This window comes from Salvelinus fontinalis, chromosome 6, assembly GCF_029448725.1.
Source record: "Salvelinus fontinalis isolate EN_2023a chromosome 6, ASM2944872v1, whole genome shotgun sequence".
Classification (NCBI taxonomy): Eukaryota; Metazoa; Chordata; class Actinopteri; order Salmoniformes; family Salmonidae; genus Salvelinus; species Salvelinus fontinalis.
In genome coordinates this window covers 53,858,816-53,880,406 of record NC_074670.1, presented here as the reverse complement: position 1 = coordinate 53,880,406, position 21,591 = coordinate 53,858,816, and the positions used below count along the sequence as shown (strand labels likewise).

The window sequence follows — 21,591 nt, the reverse complement described above, 5'->3', positions numbered from 1 at the left end:
TCTATATAATATTTATATATTGCTTAATTCCATTCGTTTACTTTTAGATGTGTGTGTATTGTTGTAAATTGTTTTAGCTACTTCTGCACTGTTAGATACTACTGCACTGTTGGAGCTAGGAACACAAGCATTTCGCTACACCTGCAATAACATCTTCTAAATATGTGTATTTGACCAATACAATTTGATTTGATACATGCAACCTGGAAATGATTGGAAGAAATCAGGGGAAGTATCTAATTAACGGTTGAATCTCATGAAAGGTAAACATGACCAGATTATGGTTTGACAGTAAATTATGGGGTTTAACCGAAATCCATGGAAAAACATATTCCGCGTCAGTGATTGTTCGGTCATTGGGCCAGTGACCGAATACCCGTGCTCTTGAACAAGTCACTTCATTAATCCTAATTGCTCCTGTAAATCTCTCTGGATAAAAGGGTCTGCTAAATGACTAAAATGTCAAACTAAAATGTACAGAATTTGTGGAAAGACGATGGCGTCTAGGCCTATAACACAACTGTTTACCCAAACGAAATGTAGTCCCGGGAAGGCTATTTACTACTTTAAATACACGTAGGTCTATGGTTTTTATTTCGATTATCATTAGTTCCAGATGTTTAGGAGGTCGGGGAGTGCGAGTAGCCCCGAGTCTACATGTGCTCCACTAGGGGGATTTAATCACGGAACATCTCCATGACCGAGAGTAACCCCTGTAGTTCTCCAAGCGGATGTAGCTAAGGTTCACTCCATATAAAAGCTTTTCTAGAGCCAGATGATTCTCCTCCTCTGTGTACAGGTCACACATGCCTGGATAACAAGCCAGGACAAAAATATTTCAAAAAGTAGTGAAGACGTGTGGTTTAGCTTAGGAGGAAACACAATTGATGCTGAAAGGGGTCTGATTTCGTGCCTTTGGGAAAAGGTATTTCGATTTTCCACTGATTAATTGTCTGTCATTTGTTTATTCTCTTCTTTTAATGGTAGCCCTATCTGCTAGAAAGAAAGCTGAAAGATAACGGAGTTTTATGGCAAACTTTTGCTATAAACATCATATTTTGTTTTATAGCAAAAATGTGTTCGTTGTAGTTTTTGTTGTACTTAATTATAAAACACGATGTAGACTAGTCTTCCGTCACATTTACAACCACATTATGTATTGTTATGTAACATTGATTTACTCATTGAGGAAAAGGACTCATATTAGATTTTTCCAAGCATGCGGAGAACATCGCATGGCACGAATCTTCTCACCCATTGTGATAAACTGACTTTTAAAAAACGATCCAATATTTTCTATTCAATTACATTCTTTGCAGAGTTATCCCTGCACTTGTTCAACAACATTTTGCCACCAAACAAGTTAATAAGCAATTTAGAAACAAGTGACTTTGTTTTAATTTACAGTAAGGGACGTCAATGTGAAGCCCAGCAAAATAGCATGTTATTGAGTAATTTATATTGTCTTATTACCTGCGGGAGTTATCACACAAACAGCCCACCTGGCTCTTGTGAGTACAAAAGACAGGGAGACAATAAAATGTAGCCTAGACTGAGCTTGTCACTCCAAACACCGGTAGAGAAGCTGATAGTAGCGTACCGTAGAGATAGTTAGAGGATGCAACATTGTATATTTCCCATTATGGCGTCTGTGCGAGCATGGGCAACGTCATTGAGGACATCTCAATTTCAAAGTAGTACATTTTCTTCTACTACTTCTGTGGTAAACAAACTGAAAGGTTACATAGTGCACACTTAAATCAAATTTTATTGGTCACATACACATGGCTAGCAGATGTTATTGTGAGTGTAGTGAAATGCTAATGCTTCTAGATCTGACAGTGCATCAGGATCTAACAGGTAATATCTAACAATTCCACAACAAAACCTAATATCTAACCATTTCCACAACAAATCCTAATACACATAATCTATTAAAGGAATGGGATGAGAATATATAAGTATAAAATATATGGATGAGCAGTAACAGAGCGGCAAAAATGCAAGAGATAGAAAATAATAGATAGTGAAGGATACAGTATATACATATGAGATGAGTAATGTGAGATGTAAACATTCTTAAAGTGGCATTATTAAAGTGACTAGTGATCCATTTATTAAAATGGTCAATGATATCAAGTCTGTAGGTAGGCAGCCACCTCTTCTGGTGGTGGCTGTTTAACAATCTGATGGCCTTGAGATAGATAGAAAAACAGATTCTCTCTGTCCCAGCTTTGATGCACCTGTACTGGCCTCGCCTTCTGGATGGAAGCAGGGTGAACAGGTAGTGGCTCAGGTGGTTATTGTCCTTGATGATCTTTTTTGCCTTCCTGTGACATCGGGTGTTGTAGGTGTCCTGGAGGGCATGTAGTTTGCCCCCGGTGATGCGTTGTGGAGACCACACCACCCTCTGGAGAGCCCTGCGGTTGTGGGCGGTGCAGTTGCCGTACCAAGCGGTGATATATCCCGACAGGATGCTCTCAATTGTGGACCTGTAAAAGTTAGTGAGTGTTTTCGGGTGACAAGCCACATTTTTTTCAGCCTCCTAAGGTTGAAGAGGCGCTGTTGCGCCTTCTTCACCACACTGTCTGTGTGCGTGGACCATTTCAGTTTGTCGGTGATATCTACACCGAGGAACTTAATACTTTCCACTTTCTCTACTGCTGTCCCGTCAACGTGAATAGGGGGGTGGGGTCCCTCCCTTTGCTGTTTCCTGAGGTCCACGATCATCTCTTTTGTTTTGCTGACATTGAGTGAGAGGTTATTTTCCTGACACCATACTTGGAGGGCCCTCACCTCCTCCCTGTAGACTGTCTCGTTGTTTTTGGTAATCAAGCCTACCACTGTAGTATTGTCTGCAAACATGATGATTGAATTGGAGGCGTGCATGGCCATGCAGTCGTGGGTGAACAAGGAGTACAGGCGAGGGCTGAGAGGGCACCCTTGTGTGGCCCCAGTGTTGAGGATCAGTGGAGTGGAGATGTTGTTTCCTACCTTCACCACCTGGGGGCGGCCCGTCAGGAAGTCCAGGACCCAGTTGCCCAGGGCGGGGTCGACACTGCCACCTAGAGTGTGTTTGAACTGGTATAAAGACAAGATTGATGATTTACTGCCACCTGCAGTTATGGAATGTTTTCTCACAAGTATAATTCATTGGCTGATCCCTCCTGATGACCTGGAGGAATTATGCGATCCTTCCTTAACCCATAGGAAGTCCCACCCAGTTGACTTCTTCAAAATGTTGAATGTCCTCATTGGTGCTGCACATGCTAAAACAGGCTTTTGGGCACTAGAGTCCTCTATCTATCTCTGTGTAGCCTACTCACTCATCCACGTATACCCATGCCCCATTTATTGGGTTCATGCTGAGACACTTTAAAAAACTATTATTTTACCTTTATTTAACTAGGCAATTCAGTTAAGAACAAATTCTTATTTTACAACAACGGCCTACCCTGGCCAAACCCTTCCCTAACTACGCTGGGCCAATTGTGCGGCGCCCTATGGGACTCCCTGATACAGCCCGGGATTGGACCAGGGTCTGTAATGATGCCTCTAGCACTGAGATGCAGTGCCTTAGACCACTCAGGAGCTCTAATGCGTCATGGTGGAGGAAAAAACTGTCCAGACTAATCCGTTCAGTTGTTGTTGTTTTTATTCGTTCCCGCAATATAAACATTCAATCTATTTAATAATTCATTCTCTCCGACCAAATAAAATTGTATTCGTCACACATGCGCCGAATACAACAGGTGTAGTAGACCTTATTGTGAAATGCTTACTTACGGGCCCTTAACCAACAATGTAGTTTGAAAAAAGTAAGTTAGAAATAGGAACGCAATCTCCTTCTGTACCATGACGGTTTCATTCCCACGTAGCCGACAACAATTGCAGCCTACTGTAAGTAAATATATTTAGTTAATTACATGCTTCAAATGGTGATGATCACTGATCATTCAATAGCTTATTTCCAGTTTCAGTGTTTTCAAATGCCTTTGAATCATAAGGACAAATAACTCTTGTGATTTGTAGGGAGCGGGCGTGCAAACCCCCTAATTTAGGCTATGTAATTTCAATATCCTGAAAAGCCAGGAGCCTCACTAGCAGTCAAAACTGAATGATGCATGTTTACGATGCAAACAAAATACATTTTGTGCAAACTCTGATTCATGGCACTTGGACAACATGGACAGTTGTCCATTTTGCGCGGATCTCATCCCTGTGACCCAGTGTTTTATCCCTCGTCCATGAAGTTAGGGCCATATATGTCCAGTAAAACATGGTGCAGCCAAGCGCCTGGATGTATTTATGTTGTTTACAATTGTGCATGTGAGGAAAGGCATGTGTCGGTGTTAACCAGTAAAATGGTGCACTCTCATCCCTAGGCAGGAATTCTGTCTGGCTCTGCTTCATGATCGTATATGTTCTAGTTTATAGTCCGGGGGAGTTCATTAGCTAGCTAACATGGCAATTAGCTAATATCCAGGTGAATGTATTGTCATCGCAACAAGGCAAATAGCTATCAGTTTTAGTTATGAAAATAGAGCCATAGCCGCTTTAAACCATCTATCTACCTGTGCCTGGTTAGCTAAGTTGCTACACAGCTATAGCTAATGAACAAGATGCCTAGCTAGCAGCTGAGTCAGTCAGTCAAACAGTTCATGGGAAAGGGGTCCAGAGAGAGATGGAACTCCGATTCTGACTGGGGTCATAAGGTCATCTGACCCCAGGGGCATATTTTTGGTCATAACCCCCCAAGGTGGTTTATTCAATTCTTTACATTTTTCATAAACAAATCTAAATCATGTTTTGTGTTTCTGCATGAATATGGCAAAAAAAATCCCTTAGGTTCATTTTGACCCAAGCCAAAAACATCTAATTCTGCCTACAGTAATTCGATATATAAGACTTTTATTTGCATCTAGGTTTCTCTGGAGACATAATCATTATCCATACCCCAGAGGGTGGAGGAGGGCCTGTATCAGTGATTCTGACCAGATATAAAGGACACCTGCAAAGATATACACTCCAAATCTGGACCATCAGAACCACACGATTTGTCTGACAGAACCACTAATAACCTGTAAATACGTCCCCTCAACCCATCCTCACTCTCATAAAGTTTGCTTGGGAACTGAGTGGGGACACAGTGCAGAATAAGTTCCCATGTGAGGAGGACCTATTGGAGAGATGTTGTCAACTAGACAAATGACCCTTGACCTTGTACCTTTGAGCTGTGTGCTGGCTGGCTGGACTTTTTACCCACAGTCACCACTGCCTGTGTGTCATTTCAGTTTAGAGCTGGAGGGAAGCTTGAGTGGAAGAGGTCCAGAGTAGAGATGTCCATCTCAACTCAGCTGGGCTTGTTGTTGTGGAAGAACTTTACCTACAGGAGAAGGCAAACGGTAAGCAGAACATTTTTAAATCTGATTGTGTGAATTGGTGAAATAGGAATTGGGACTTTTTCTTGTAGCTTTGTTTGATAGGACAATTTAAAATAGGATGTATGTATGTTCTTCTCTTATAATGTTTACAGAGTATTTCAAACATATGTTGTATTTACTTTATTATTGTCATATACCAGGTCTACAGTTTTTTAAATTCCTTCTTTGTAGCAAATCATACTTTACACTGTAGTTCAATAGCTGTTTAGTTATTAAGAGGGGTCATGTCCTGTTCTCCTATTATAAGAGTAAGAACAGAAACTGGGATAGGCCCAATACATCACTGGGGGCGAGCTCCCTGTCCTCCAGGACATCTACACCAGCGGGTGTCTGAGGAAGGACCGAAAGATTGTCAAGGACTCAAGTCATCCGAGCCACGAACTGTTCACTCTGTTACTGTCTGGCAAAGCGCTATCAGAGTATCGGGTCTCAGACCAACAGGCTCCGAGACAGCTTCTACCACCAGGCCATCAGACTGCTGAAAAGCTAATCCTAGCCGTCTCCCTGGACAGACCTGCACCTTAGAGACTATTTGCACTGGATAAATTATTTGCACTGACAACCCACACATCCAACCCTTACACACAAACACCCATAAACACACACACACGCACAAACACACAAACACCCATAAACACACACACACAGAACTCCTATACACACACACACACATACGGTCAACACTGCTGTTCCAATATATACCATTGATTCCACTACCCACTTTATATTTGTAAATCCAGTCCATTATTACTGTGCATACTACCTCTTCTATTACTTGTTATTTTTGACTTGACTCCTTTCATTGTTATTATTGATTAATGTTCTGCATTGTTAAGGGAACTAACACAAGCATTTCACTGTACCTTTTATACCTGCTGTACTGTATGTGAAGAATACATTTGATTTTTACAATAACTATTGTAAGCAATTCCCTTAACTGGAGGGAGATTTTACGGTGTATTAGATGTGAGACGTAGGCTCCTTCATTCAAGTAGTCAAAAAAAAAAGTTTTATTGGAAAGTAATATACTACATGCCCAAAGGGACAGAGCTTTATCTTAGCAGTGTTAGCTTTAATTTCTACTACAGCTTGTTCTCCCACCTGTGCTAGAACCCTGCCTCTAGATGGCTTTACGTGTGCTGGAGTAGCATCTCTCTCCGTCTCCTAATCCAATCAGCATGCACCTGATAACCCTTGAACAGAGATGACTTCACTGTTGTAGGATGTGGGTGTGCAGCATTGGCTATTTTGAAGTCGGGGTTGGTTGTATTGATCGCTTTGCATCTATTAGGAATGCACTCCTAATTAAAGCTGTCTTATGACAGCTACATCATGCCTGCGTATAGCGTTGATACGGACCTATTATATGGTGTAGTGAGGGAGACATTTTGAATGCCAGCTTTAAAGCGCTCCAGACTATTAACAGACAAGCTACGCTTACAGTTATAAAGGGGGGAGGGGGGGTGGGTAGTAATGGTTACCATAGGCCACGCTCCTTATAAAAAATGCTAACTGGCCTTCTTCTCTTGTTTTCCTATCTAGCTCCAACTGCTGATTGAGATAGTATGGCCCCTGTTGATCTTCTTCATTTTGATATCAGTGAGACTGAACTACCCTCCGTACGAACAACATGAATGTAAGTATGATGCACCCCCCTCGTCATTGTTGACACACAGACACTTCTTCACAAGCCACTCAACTGAATTCCCCACCCCAAATGGCTGTTCAACCACTCCTGTTGTTGTGGCCACGGAGGCATTTGGATTTGGAATCTGTGGATGAACTATGTTGTCGCATGTATACATATTGTACACTGCCAAAGATACAAGCCATTGATGCTCCAGTATACAAGCTAGCAATACCATGCACTAGTATGCTACAATGCCATGTGCAGTCATTTATTCTGAAACTGCTACGTGCTGGCCACTCGAGTAAACCCACTATGGAGAAAAAAAATACATATATTTTCACAGTCCAACAGCAGCCTAATCGTGTTGAACTGTTTATGATAGGTCCTTATCGGGTGGGGATGCTGGGTGTTTTATGCGTTAACTGTTATATGGGGAATATTCTGTCCTGCTAATCAATTTTCTGGTATGGGATGGCAGATATACCCCTGTTAATGGGTTTTTATCTAAAGCCTGACAGAAGATTTCTGCCAACTGAGCATGTATCCCTTTACTTCTCCTGCATGAAGCCTCCGATACGAACATCACAATAGATCCAATACTAATCACTGGAGCTTTTTTTTGTCAAAACATAACTGTACAAATATAAGTTTGACAGTTTTCGGTTTGGTTTGTTTGTGAGGTGGCTCAGATTGCCTGTGGACATGTCAGTGACTTTATGGGGGGGTTAGAGTTTATGATGCCTTTATTACTGCTCTAATCTCATTATCAAGGTTCTATATGTGAAAGCTGATAAAGTTCGCAAGGCCCTCGGAGACTATCTTTGGCACGGGTATGGGAAAAGCTTATATAATGGAAATGCACTGGCTGAACCAAAGCCTGTTTTCCCCGGAATGATACGCTAGAGAATTCTTCAGTTAATTATATCACTGGGGGCGGTTCACAGAACAGGATCAATAACGCTGCCCGTTACCTTCTCTTTGCTAAAGCAACTATTGTTTCTTTGTATGGGACTTGCATTCTTATTGATCCTACTTTGTGTAATACCCTACAAACCTGCTTCAGGATACAGTTGTGTAGGACAAAGCATTCGTATAGCTACTAATAACTATTATCTACTAATAACTATTATCAATGGGATGAACACATCTCCTGGGAAATCTTTGTCTATGTCAGAATATCCGCTTTCTTTCATTCCCGGAAGCCTGCGTTTTGTCCATCTGCCAGAAAGCAGAAGCATTAGGGGGTGAATTGCTTTCAGTTCTTCCTAAAGTCTTGGTTAGGCACCAGGCACAGGGATACTTTTGGTGTGAGTCATACAGCACGTGGGTCTGGGCATGTTGTAACTGCTCCTACACCACATAGGAAAGACATGGTCTTCCTTGCACAGGGCTAACCTATTGCTTTTGGGGATGGATATTAACCATGAAAAAAATGTGACAGTGCAATAAGACTCCAAATACCCATGGCTCTTTTTGAAGATTTCAAATCGTTTGAGTTGAATATGGTGCTAGTTTGGAAGATTTCAAATAGTTTCAGATGAATGTGGTGCTAGTTTGAAAACTACCTAGCTAAATTCCATTTATTCACATTTATCACCCACTAGTTCATAAAGTCATAATCTTTATAGGCCGTCGATGACGATCACTCTGAAAAGCAAAATGGCTGCCCTGAATCAGCTAAGCAATTGGCTATGTGGGGTTATCTCTTATCTCTGCTTTTCTTAGTAATGGGCCAGTTGGCAGGCTTCAGGTTTACTGATAGCAGGCCTACTTTTTTAACTCATCACACAAATAAAGGCAAGCCTCTCGGGGAGGGAGGGATGGCACCTTAGGAGGGGACAAAGGTTGTACATTGTACTTAGGCAATCACTCCCTCACATTGATAAGGCCTGTAGCTACAGTGAAGCCTTCAAGATGGGACAAGACGTGGTTACGCTGATGCTAGCTCATCCGCCACCAGCCCGATAAGATAATCTGAGAACACACATCAGTTAGGTGTCTTTTGCGTAGACAAAAATATAACTTTTAAACTCGGTAGGTGATGTTCAAAGACCACCCCAAGTAGTTCCGTTGGGTTGATATAGAGGCCATTTAAGTGTCTCAGTATCAGATCCAACGTGACTGGAATTCTCCTGTGTTCTCTCCAGTCCACTCTCTGTAGATAGTGTATTAATAGACTAAATATGTCAAAAATGTCCCCCAAAAAGTGCTTTGCTATACAACCAGAGATGTGGTTGTGAATGTGCTGTATAAATGATTGAATTTCAAAACACCACAATTTGTGTCTTATGACGACTGTATCCCTCCCGGTGTCTCCCTCAGGTCATTTCCCCAACAAGGCCATGCCCTCGGCGGGCACCCTACCCTGGATCCAAGGCATCATCTGCAATGCCAACAACCCCTGCTTCCGCAACCCCACTCCTGGAGAGTCCCCCGGGGTCGTGGGCAACTTCAACGAGTCCATGTGAGTCCCACCCCAAGCTGCATCTCTGTATCTGATTGTTTTTTAAATATAAAAACATGAATACACTTTATTTTATGATTCATCCGCTTCATTGGATTAATAACATCGTTGTTTCCAAATAAATAAAATGGTCACTTTAATGTTTCCTGTAAATATCCTATTTATAACTTGAATTTAACTGATTAACTTTTATTCTGTGTTAATCTGTGGATGTCTGCAGAATCTCTCGTCTGTTCTCCGATGCCAAGAAGATCCTGCTGTACAGTCAGAATGACCGGAATCTGGATGGCTTTAAAGGCCTCATCCAAGCCCTGAAGACACTACAGGCCAACACCAAAGGTAAGAGTCACCTCTATATAAACCATTATTCACTGTACACATTACTACATTCACAAGAAACACCAGGGGCCTATTAATTTGAGTGGAATGTTCATGAACTCAAAGCCTAGAATAGACAATATTTTCACTGAAGCTGAATCAAGACTCATTCCAGGTCTACATAGTACATCCCTGTCTGCCCTGAACTTTACGCCCCGTTGAGCGGGCCCCGGAGAGTTACTGTACGCCCACGTCTGGGCAGAAAAAAAGAGGGTTTACACTAATTCCCTTACGCTGTGCTGACTCACAGCGGGACTCCCCCATCCCCTTTTGTCCTGTTCCAACCCGCCTTCTCGGTTCTGCTCCTGTGCCTGTGAATGGCTGGGGATGGATAGTTAGAATTTTAAAACTGATTTAATATTATATCATTTCAATTTCACACCCAGATTTCTTCGATAATGACATTCTATTTATGAACACTTAGACAATGCTGTGTTTAGAGTGACAGTGGTGGCGATATGTGAGATGGTTTGAGGCAGTAGATGGATGAAAGCCGGCAGAGCCTCTCCCAACTGACAGGTCGTGGCAGGCCAAAAGGGGGATACCTAGTCAGTTGTCCAACTGAATGTATTCAACTAAAATGTGTCTTCCGCATTTAACCCAAACCCTCTGAATCAGAGAGGTGCGGGGGGCTGCCTTAATCGACATCCACATCGATGCTACTCGCCCGAGTCTCCCCAGCTTCTCCTTCACCCAAATCCAGATAGCAGATGTTCTGAAAGAGCTGCAAAACCTGGACCCGTACAAATCAGCTGGGCTAGACAATCTGGTCCCTCTCTTTCTAAAACGATCTGCCGCAATTGTTGCAACCCCTATTACCAGCCTGTTCAACCTCTCTTTCGTACCATCTGAGATTCCCTAAAGATTGGAAAGCTGCCGCGGTCATCCCCCTCTTCAAAGGGGGTGACACTCTAGACCCAAACTAGTATAGACCTATATCTATCCTGCCCTGCCTCTCTAAAGTCTTCGAAAGCCAAGTTAATAAACAGATCACTGACCATTTTGAATCCCACCGTACCCTCTCCGCTGTGCAATCTGGTTTCCGAGCCGGTCATGGGTGCACCTCAGCCACGCTCAAGGTACTAAACGATATCATAACCGCCATCGATAAAAGACAGTACTGTGCAGCCGTCTTCATCGACCCGGCCAAGGCTTTCGACTCTGTCAATCGCCGTATTCTTATCGGCAGACTCAATAGCCATGGTTTCTCTAATGACTGCCTCGCCTGGTTCACCAACTACTTTGCAGACAGAGTGTCAAATCGAAGGGCCTGTTGTCCGGACCTCTGGCAGTCTCTATGGGGGTATCACAGGGTTCAATTCTCAGGCCGACTCTTTTTTCTGTATGTATCAATGATGTCACTCTTGCTGCGGCTGAATCCCTGATCCACCTCTACGCAGACGACACCATTCTGTATTCTTCTGGCCCTTCCTTGGAAACTGTGCTAACTAACCTCCAAACGAGCTTCAATGCCATAGAAACACTCCTTCCGTGGCCTCCAACTGCTCTTAAATGCATGCTTTTCAACCGTTCGCTGCCCGCACCCACCCGCTGCCCATCTAGCATCACCACCCTGGACGGTTCTGACCTAGAATATGCGGACAACTATAAATACCTAGGTGTCTGGCTAGACTGTAAACTCTCCTTCCAGACTCATATTAAACATCTCCAATCCAATCAAATCTAGAATCAGCTTCCTATTTCGCAACAAAGCCTCCTTCACTCACGCCGGCAAACTTACCCTAGTAAAACTGACTATCCTACCGATCCTCGATTTCGGCGATGTCATCTACAAAATAGTTTCCAATACTCTACTCAGCAAACTGGATGCAGTCTATAACAGTGCCATCCGTTTTGTTACCAAATCACCATATACCACCCACCACTGCGACCTGTATGCTCTAGTCGGCTGGCCCTCGCTACATATTCGTCTCCAGACCCACTGGCTCCAGGTCATCTATAAGTCTATGCTAGGTAAAACTCCGCCTTATCTCAGTTCACTGGTCACGATAACAACACCCACCCGTAGCACACGTTCCAGCAGGTATATCTCACTGATCATCCCCAAAGCCAACACCTCATTTGGCCGCCTTTCCTTACAGTTTTTATTTATTTATTTATTTAACCTTTATTTAACCAGGTAGGCAAATTGAGAACACGTTCTCATTTACAATTGCGACCTGGCCAAGATAAAGCAAAGCAGTTCGACACATACAACAACACATAGTTACACATGGAGTAAAAACAAACATATAGTCAATAATACAGTGAAAAAAATAAAAAAAAATAAGTCTATATACAATGTGAGCAAGTGAGGTGAGATAAGGGAGGTGAAGGCAAACAGATATATGTATAAATAAATAAAAATATAAAAAGGCCATGGAGGCGAAGTGAGTACAACACAGCAAGTAAAATAAAAACTAAAAAAAACACCGGAGTGGTTGGTTTGCATTGGAAGAAAGTGCAAAGTAGAGACAGAAATAATGGGGTGCAAAGGAGCAAAATAAATTAATAAATAAATACAGTAGGTAAAGAGGTAGTTGTTTGGGCTAAATTGTAGATGGGTTATGTACAGGTGCAGTAATCTATGAGCTGTTCTGACAGCTGGTGCTTAAAGCTAGTGAGGGAGATAGGTGTTTCCAGTTTCAGAGATTTTTGTAGTTCGTTCCAGTCATTGGCAGCAGAGAACTGGAAGGAGAGGCGTCCAAAGGAAGAATTGGTTTTGGGGGTGACTAGAGAGATATACCTGCTGGAGCGCGTGCTACGGGTAGGTGCTGCTATGGTGACCAGCGAGCTGAGATAAGGGGGGACTTCACCTAGCAGGGTCTTGTAGATGACCTGGAACCAGTGGGTTTGGCGACGAGTATGAAGCGAGGGCCAGCCAACGAGAGTGTACAGGTCGCAGTGGTGGGTAGTATATGGGGCTTTGGTGACAAAACGGATGGCACTGTGATAGACTGCATCCAATTTATTGAGTAGGGTTTTGGAGGCTATTTTGTAAATGACATCACCGAAGTCGAGGATTGGTAGGATGGTCAGTTTTACAAGGGTATGTTTGGCAGCATGAGTAAAGGATGCTTTGTTGCGGAATAGGAAGCCAATTCTAGATTTGACTTTGGATTGGAGATGTTTGATGTGGGTCTGGAAGGAGAGTTTACAGTCTAACCAGACACCTAGGTATTTGTAGTTGTCCACATATTCTAAGTCAGAGCCGTCCAAAGTAGTGATGTTGGACAGGCGGGCAGGAGCAGGCAGCGATCGGTTGAAGAGCATGCATTTGGTTTTACTTGTATTTAAGAGCAGTTGGAGGCCACGGAAGGAGAGTTGTATGGCATTGAAGCTCGCCTGGAGGGTTGTTAACACAGTGTCAAAAGAAGGGCCAGAAGTATACAGAATAGTGTCGTCTGCGTAGAGGTGGATCAGAGAATCACCAGCAGCAAGAGCGACATCATTGATGTAAACAGAGAAGAGAGTCGGTCCAAGAATTGAACCCTGTGGCACCCCCATAGAGACTGCCAGAGGCCCGGACAACAGACCCTCCGATTTGACACACTGAACTCTATCAGAGAAGTAGTTGGTGAACCAGGCGAGGCAATCATTAGAGAAACCAAGGCTGTCGAGTCTGCCAATGAGGATGTGGTGATTGACAGAGTCAAAAGCCTTGGCCAGGTCAATGAATACGGCTGCACAGTATTGTTTCCTATCGATGGCGGTTACGATATCGTTTATGACCTTGAGCGTGGCTGAGGTGCACCCATGACCAGCTCTGAAACCAGATTGCATAGCGGAGAAGGTGTGGTGTGATTCGAAATGGTCGGTAATCTGTTTGTTGACTTGGCTTTCGAAGACCTTAGAAAAGCAGGGTAGGATAGATATAGGTCTGTAGCAGTTAGGGTCAAGGGTGTCCCCCCCCTTTGAAGAGGGGGATAACCGCAGCTGCTTTCCAATCTTTGGGGATCTCAGACGACACGAAAGAGAGGTTGAAGAGGCTAGTAATAGGGGTGGCAACAATTTCAGCAGATAGTTTTAGAAAGAAAGGGTCCAGATTATCTAGCCCGGCTGATTTGTAAGGGTCCAGATTTTGCAGCTCATTAAGAACATCAGCTGACTGTATTTGGGAGAAAGAGAAATGGGGAAGGCTTGGGCGAGTAGCAGAGGGGAGGGCAGTGCTGTTGTCCGGGGTAGGGGTAGCCAGGTGGAAAGCATGGCCAGCCGTAGAAAAATGCTTATTGAAATTCTCAATTATAGTGGATTTGTCGGTGGTGACAGTGTTTCCTATCTTCAGGGCGGTTGGAAGCTGGGAGGAGGTGTTCTTATTCTCCATGGACTTTACGGTGTCCCAGAACTTTTTTGAATTTGTGTTGCAGGAAGCAAATTTCTGCTTGAAAAAGCTAGCCTTGGCTGTTCTAACTGCCTGTGTATATTGGTTTCTGGCTTCCCTGAAAAGTTGCATATCACGGGGGCTGTTCGATGCTAATGCAGAACGCCATAGGATGTTTTTCTGTTGGTTAAGGGCAGTCAGGTCAGGAGAGAACCAAGGGCTATATCTGTTCCTGGTTCTAAATTTCTTGAATGGGGCATGCTTATTCAAGATGGTGAGGAAGGCATTTTTAAAAAATGACCAGGCATCCTCTACTGACGGGATGAGATCAATATCCTTCCAGGATACCCCGGCCAGGTCAATTAGGAAGGCCTGCTCGCTGAAGTGTTTCAGGGAGCGTTTGAAAGTGATGAGTGGAGGTCGTTTGACCGCTGACCCATTACGGATGCAGGCAATGAGGCAGTGATCGCTGAGATCTTGGTTAAAAACAGCAGAGGTGTATTTGGAGGGCAAGTTTGTTAGGATGATATCTATGAGGGTACCCGTGTTTACGGAATTGGGGTGGTACCTGGTAGGTTCATTAATAATTTGTGTGAGATTGAGGGCATCAAGCTTAGATTGTAGGGTGGCTGGGGTGTTGAGCATGTTCAAATTTAGGTCGCCTAGCAGCACGAGCTCTGAAGATAGATGGGGGGCAATCAGTTCACATATAGTGTCCAGAGCACAGCTGGGGGCAGAGGGTGGTCTATAGCAGGCGGCAACGGTGAGAGACTTGTTTTTAGAGAGGTGGATTTTTAAAAGTAGAAGTTCAAATTGTTTGGGAACAGACCTGGATAGTATAACAGAACTCTGCAGGCAGTCTTTGCAGTAGATTGCAACACCGCCCCCTTTGGCCGTTCTATCTTGTCTGAAAATATTGTAATTGGGGATAAAAATGTCTGAATTTTTGGTGGTCTTTCTAAGCCAGGATTCAGACACGGCTAAAACATCCGGGTTGGTAGAGTGTGCTAAAGCATCGAACAAAACAAACTTAGGGAGGAGGCTCCTAATGTTAACATGCATGAAGCCAAGGCTATTACGGTTACAGAAGTCATCAAAAGAGAGCGCCTGGGGAATAGGAGTGGAGCCAGGTACTGCAGGGCCTGGATTCACCTCTACATCACCAGAGGAACAGAGGAGAAGTAGGATAATGGTACGGCTAAAAGCTATGAGAATTGGTCGCCTAGAGCTACTAGAGCAGAGAGTAAAAGGAAGTTTCTGGGGGCGATAAAATAGTTTAAAGGAATAATGTACAGACAAAGGTATGGTAGGATGTGAATACAGTGGAGGTAAACCTAGGTATTGAGTGATGATGAGAGAGATCTTGTCTCTAGAAACATCATTGAAACCAGGTGATGTCATCGCATATGTGGGTGGTGGAACTGCAGGGTTGGATATGGTATAGAGAGCAGGGCTAGAATCTCTACAGTGAAATAAGCCAATAAACACTAACCAGAACAGCAATGGACAAGGCATATTTACATTAAGGAGAGGCAAGCTTAATCGAGTGATCAATAAGGGTCCAGTGAGTAGAGGTTGGTTGGGGTCGTGGCGATCCAGATAGCTGGCCGGGTATATGGCTATCGGTAGCAGCATAGGATGGAGGTCTGTTTGTAGATACCTCGTGCGTTTCCGTCGGTAGGTTCCGTGTAGTGGGGTTTTGTTCAGATAGCAGCCGATAAGACAGCTAACGATTAGCGGGCCTCAGATGAGCGTTCAGGTAACGCCGGGACGGAGGTGCCGGTTGGATAAATCCCTCGGGCAGATAACGTCGGCAGTCAGTCGTGAAGGCCCGGTGGGGTTCCGTATCTGCAGCAGCAACAAAGAAACGGGTCCGGATGGTGATGGAACTCCTCAGCTGGCTAGCTCCAGCATGATTTGAGTTAGCTCCGGGGTCGACGTAAGCCAATAGTCACACGGTATGCAGCTAGCTAGCTGCGAAATCAAGGTGCAAGTGTCCAGAGGCTGCGGTTGGAATCCGGGGAAACTGAGAGAAAAAAAGTCCCGGAATGCTCCGGTCCGAGTCGCACAAAAGTGCCGGTAGATTATCGAGCTAAAGGAATAGCTGATGACCGCAAAACGTGGGCAGCTGAAACACCAACGCTAGCCAGCAAACCGGCTAATTTCGGGGCAGCTACAGATTAGCTTCTGGCTAGCTATCGGAGTAGCTTCTGGTTAGCTTTCAGGCTAGCTTCTGAATTAGCCCCTGGCTATCTTCCACGATGGATTTTCAGATTGAGGTAAATAATACTTATTGTAATTGGTGAAGCAGGTTGCAGGAAAGCTTTTGCAGGAAAGCTTTTGTAGTTGAGTTCTTGGATAATAAAATAAATAAAAGATATGTGAAGAAAAGGTGTAAATATATATATATACAGGACACGACACGACAACACGGAAAAATACGTCTGAACTGCTAAGCCACCTTGGTATGAAAAAAGTTCTCTGCTGCCAGTGACTGGAACAAATTGCAAAAATCGCTGAAGCTGGAGACTTATATTTCCCTCTCCAACTTTAAACATCAGCTATCTGAGCAGCTAACCAATCGCTGCAGCTGTACATAGTCCATCTGTAAATAGCCCACCCAATCTATCTACCTCATCCCCATATTGTTTTTATATACTTTTCTGCTCTTTTGCACACCATTATCTCTACTTGCACATCATCATCTGCTCATTTATCACTCCAGTGTTAATCTTCTAAATTGTAATTCTTTGCTACTATGGCCTATTTATTTCCTACCTCCTCATGCCTTTTGCACAGACTGTATATAGACTTTCTTTTTTCACTGTGTCATTGACTTGTTTATTGTTTATTCCATGTGTAACTCTGTGTTTTTGTCTGTGTCACACTGCTTTGCTTTATCTTGGAAAGGTCGCAGTTGTAAATGAGAACTTGTTCTCAACTAGCCTACCTGGTTAAATAAAGGTGAAATAAAAAAATAAATGGATAAGCCTTTTATTATATAAAAAAAAAATATATATATTTTTTCACCTTTATTTAACCAGGTAGGCTAGTTGAGAACAAGTTCTCATTTGCAACTGCGACCTGGCCAAGATAAAGCAGAGCAATTCGACACATACAACAACACAGTTACACATGGAATAAATAAAACATACAGTCAATAATACAGTAGAACAAAAGAAAACAAAAAGTCTACATACAGTGAGTGCAAATTAGGTAAGATAAGGGAGTTAACGCAATAAATAGGCCATTGTGGCGAAGTAATTACAATATAGCAATTAAACACTGGAATGGTAGATGTGCAGAAGATGAATGTGCAAGTAGAGATACTGGGGTGCAAAGGAGCAAGATAAATAAATAAATACAGTATGAGGATGAGGTAGGTACGTAGATAGATGGGCTGTTTACAGATGGGCTATGTACAGGTGCAGTGATCTGTGAGCTGCTCTGACAGCTGGTACTTAAAGCTAGTGATGGAGATATGAGTCTCCAGCTTCAGAGATTGGAGTAGTATATCAACATACAGGTAAGACTTAAATTTCATGGCAAATATCTCATTCATTACAGTAGTACTGTATTTGCCATGAAATTTAAGTCTTATTTGTATGTTGATAAACTACTCCAATCTCTGAAGCCTGTGTATCTAGAAAATGTCTGCAGAAGTATAGTAGGTACACGCTGAGTCCTGGATAATTAGGTATACGCTGAGTCCTGGATAATTAGGTATACGCCGAGTCCTGAATAGTTAGGTATACGCTGAGTCCTGGATAGTTAGGTATACGCCAAGTCCTGGAGAGTTAGGTATACGCCGAGTCCTGGAGAGTTAGGTATACGCCGAGTCCTGGAGAGTTAGGTATACGCCGAGTCCTGGAAAGTTAGGTATACGCCGAGTCCTGGAGAGTTAGGTATACGCCGAGTCCTGGAGAGTTAGGTATACGCCGAGTCCTGGAGAGTTAGGTATACGCCGAGTCCTGGAGAGTTAGGTATACGCCAAGTCCTGGATAGTTAAGTATACGCCGAGTCCTGGAGAGTTGGGTATATGCCAAGTCCTGGAGAGTTAGGTATACGCCGAGTCCTGGAGAGTTAGGTATACGCCGAGTCCTGGATAGTTAAGTATACGCCGAGTCCTGGAGAGTTAGGTATAGGCCGAGTCCTGGAGAGTTAGGTATAGGCCGAGTCCTGGAGAGTTAGGTATAGGCCGAGTCCTGGAGAGTTAGGTATACGCCGAGTCCTGGAGAGTTAGGTATACGCCGAGTCCTGGAGAGTTAGGTATATGCCGAGTCCTGGATAGTTAAGTATACGCCGAGTCCTGGAGAGTTAGGTATACGCCGAGTCCTGGAGAGTTAGGTATACGCCGAGTCCTGGAGAGTTGGGTATATGCCGAGTCCTGGAGAGTTAGGTATACGCCGATTCCTGGAGAGTTAGGTATATGCCGAGTCCTGGAGAGTTAGGTATACGCCGAGTCCTGGATAGTTAGATATATGACGAGTCCTGGATAGTTAGGTATATGCCACGTCTTGGATAGTTAGGCATATGCTGAGTCCTGGATAGTTAGGCATATGCTGAGTCCTGGATAGTTAGGCATATGCTGAGTCCTGGATAGTTAGGTATATTCGTTAAGCCTCGAAGTGTAGGTGCCGCAGACTCCTAAAACACTCAAATGAGAACAGCAGATGTTAAAGACATACTCCAGCTATTTTTTAACTTTTACTTTTGAAAAACGCTATCCCATGTATAAATACAGTAATGTACACACACTTAAGGGTATGTGTGTATTTAATTTTATTTAAAAAAAATCCCAATATCCTCATATTCAACTATGATCTTGTCTCATCGCTGCAACTCCCCAACAGGCTCGGGAGAGGCGAAGGTCGAGTCATGTGTCCTCCGAAACATGACCCGCGCTCCTTAACACCCGCCCGCTTAACCTGGAAGCCAGCCGCACCAATGTGTAGGAGGAAACACTGTTCAACTGACGACCGAAGTCAGCCTACAGGCGCCCCAAACCCTCCCCTAAACCGGACAACGTTGGGCCAATTGTGCACTGCGAGAACCTGGGATCGAACCCGGGTCTATAGTGACGCCTCAAGCAGTGCCTTAGACCGCTGTGCCACTCGGGAGGATTTAACATGACTGAGCAGGGGTGCAGCCTTGGAGTCCACATGCCCATCCACTTGGCACCCAGGCCCACCCACTGGGAAGCCAGGCCCAGCCAATCAGAATATTTTTTTCTCCCACAAATGGACTTTATTACAGACAGAAATACTCCTCAGCAAATCGATATCAGCTGCTTGATATGCCACACCTGTCAGGTGGATGGATAGTCTTGGCAAAGGAGAAATGCTCATTAACAGGGATGTAGACAAATTTATGCACAAAATTTGAGAGAAATAAGCTTTTTGTACGTATGGAACATTTCTGGGATTTTTTATTTCAGCTCATGGACCAACACTTTACATGTTGCATTTATATTTTTGTTCAGTGTAGCTGGGCGCACATGCACAATTCAGAAGACAGTAGTTTTTATGCCCTGATATCAGGAGCTGATAGCGAAATTGATTAAACAATTGAGAGACTTAAACGAATACATCAGATGACAAATATTTAAGGAGAGCGAATCAATATACAATCACGAAATCAACTGTAACTGTCAATCGTAAAACAAAGCTTAAAACGATGTTTGAGTGAACCTGAATCAAGGCAATGAATGGTGAAGTCGCTTCCAATCACAGTAGACGACTTCTCCTCACCACGCAATAGAGACCAAAAGAGGAAATGCCCACCTCCCTAGTTGTGCCACGCCATGAGGACACCTGGACCACCTATTGAGATGTGTCTTTTGTTAAGTAAATCATGTGATACATGAGCTGAAAAGTAGACTGGAGTAGGACTTTAAGAACGTAATCCAGTGATATCTGATTTAAGCCTTTGCGAGTGGCAATAAAGATTAACGGTTATGCTAGGTCTTTCTCTTATGACATGGCTTTCATGTTGGTGGCCACCTGTTTTAAAAGATTCCCATTCATTTATTTGATTTTGCTAATCAGTTTATGCTTCAGTCCGTCCTATTTACTAGTCTAAGCATGATATTGATAAACCTTTATAGTAGGTGAAGTAGTTTGATGGGGCTGGGGGATATTTTAATTGTGACTCATACCAATATGGCTTGGTTTATTACTATGGTATGTGGAAGTATGAACAGTGATGATGTAACATCCCTTCAGTATTGGTTGTTGATAACGTTCATTCTGGCTACTGAGTTCACAGTGCACTGACTATATGCCAATGAAGCACTTTTGCACAGCCACGGGTCTGATCAAGATACTCCTGATGATCCACGTTGATGATATCCGTTAATCAGTCCTTTCTGAAAACCTGTCTGGTGAGGCCAGGGGGATTCTTAGAATCTAGTTGTTAGTTTGTACAGTAAACATTTTCAGATTCTTTGTGCGACTGGGGTAAAGTGGTTAGAATGGAGGATAGATAGTTGAACAGTTTTAACAGAGATCTGAAGCTGAATAAGCAAATTCCACAATAACGCTGATGTCAGCAAGGCTTTGCATGACCAAAGTGAACACTTTGAAAGGTTCTTCCAGGTATTGTGTGTTACCCTCTTTTTATGCCACTGGTTGTCATTGAGTTTGTGAACAGAGCTTTGACCGCACTATGTTCTCTACAAAGCCCGCACTACCACAGCTTTCACATGGACAAAAGAATCAGATATTTTTCCATGTCATGTTTTTTTCTTTTATCTGAATATCATTTATTTTTGGCAGTGACGTCTTACTTTTTGGATTCACTGTGGACCCATGGCTTAGTTGATTGATTTTGGCACTGTAAAATGTATTTATAATGGAGCCATCTATCTAAAAGAGTAGATAGTTAGGTCTCAATTTCCCCTAAAAATGCTTTTGTGGGTTTGCATAATCTTGCATTGACTTTTGAAATGGCTTTGGATCCAGTATATTTCAGGAAGTCTAATCTTTTTGGTGTTCTCAGAGCACACATTTTACAGCTTGATTCTAACTTGATATGTGGTAATATCTAGATTGATTCATCTCACAATTAACAAAAGGAGCATGAACAAGACCTAGGGCCACCAATGTTTTGTCAGGCCATCATGTAAAAACCAAGCCAATGGCTTACTTCCAGAGACAAAACAGGAGTTCACAAATCCTGTGAATTTCTCAATACACTGAAGGGTTTGTCAAAGTAGATTTGCTGAAAGGTGTCATTGAGGGGCGTGGTGGATTCTTAATGTACTGTAACCAGTGGACGAATATTGATTCCGTCTTTCACTAAATTCTAAAGCATGTTCATGGTTCATTGGGTAAAATTTGTTGCTAATTTGTAA

General features: G+C 43.2%; 1 protein-coding gene across 1 annotated transcript in view; it reads left to right on the top strand.

The window, feature by feature from the left end:
* The first annotated feature begins 790 nt into the window (after positions 1–790).
* LOC129858134 (phospholipid-transporting ATPase ABCA1-like) overlaps positions 791–21,591 on the top strand; it is a 49,616-nt gene continuing 28,815 nt past the window's right edge. The window contains exons 1-5 of the mRNA XM_055927123.1: positions 791–925; positions 5,295–5,405; positions 6,987–7,080; positions 9,397–9,538; positions 9,759–9,877. Coding sequence (XP_055783098.1) covers positions 5,340–5,405; positions 6,987–7,080; positions 9,397–9,538; positions 9,759–9,877 — 421 coding nt within the window. The 5' untranslated portion in view covers positions 791–925; positions 5,295–5,339. The remainder of the gene's footprint in view (positions 926–5,294; positions 5,406–6,986; positions 7,081–9,396; positions 9,539–9,758; positions 9,878–21,591) is intronic.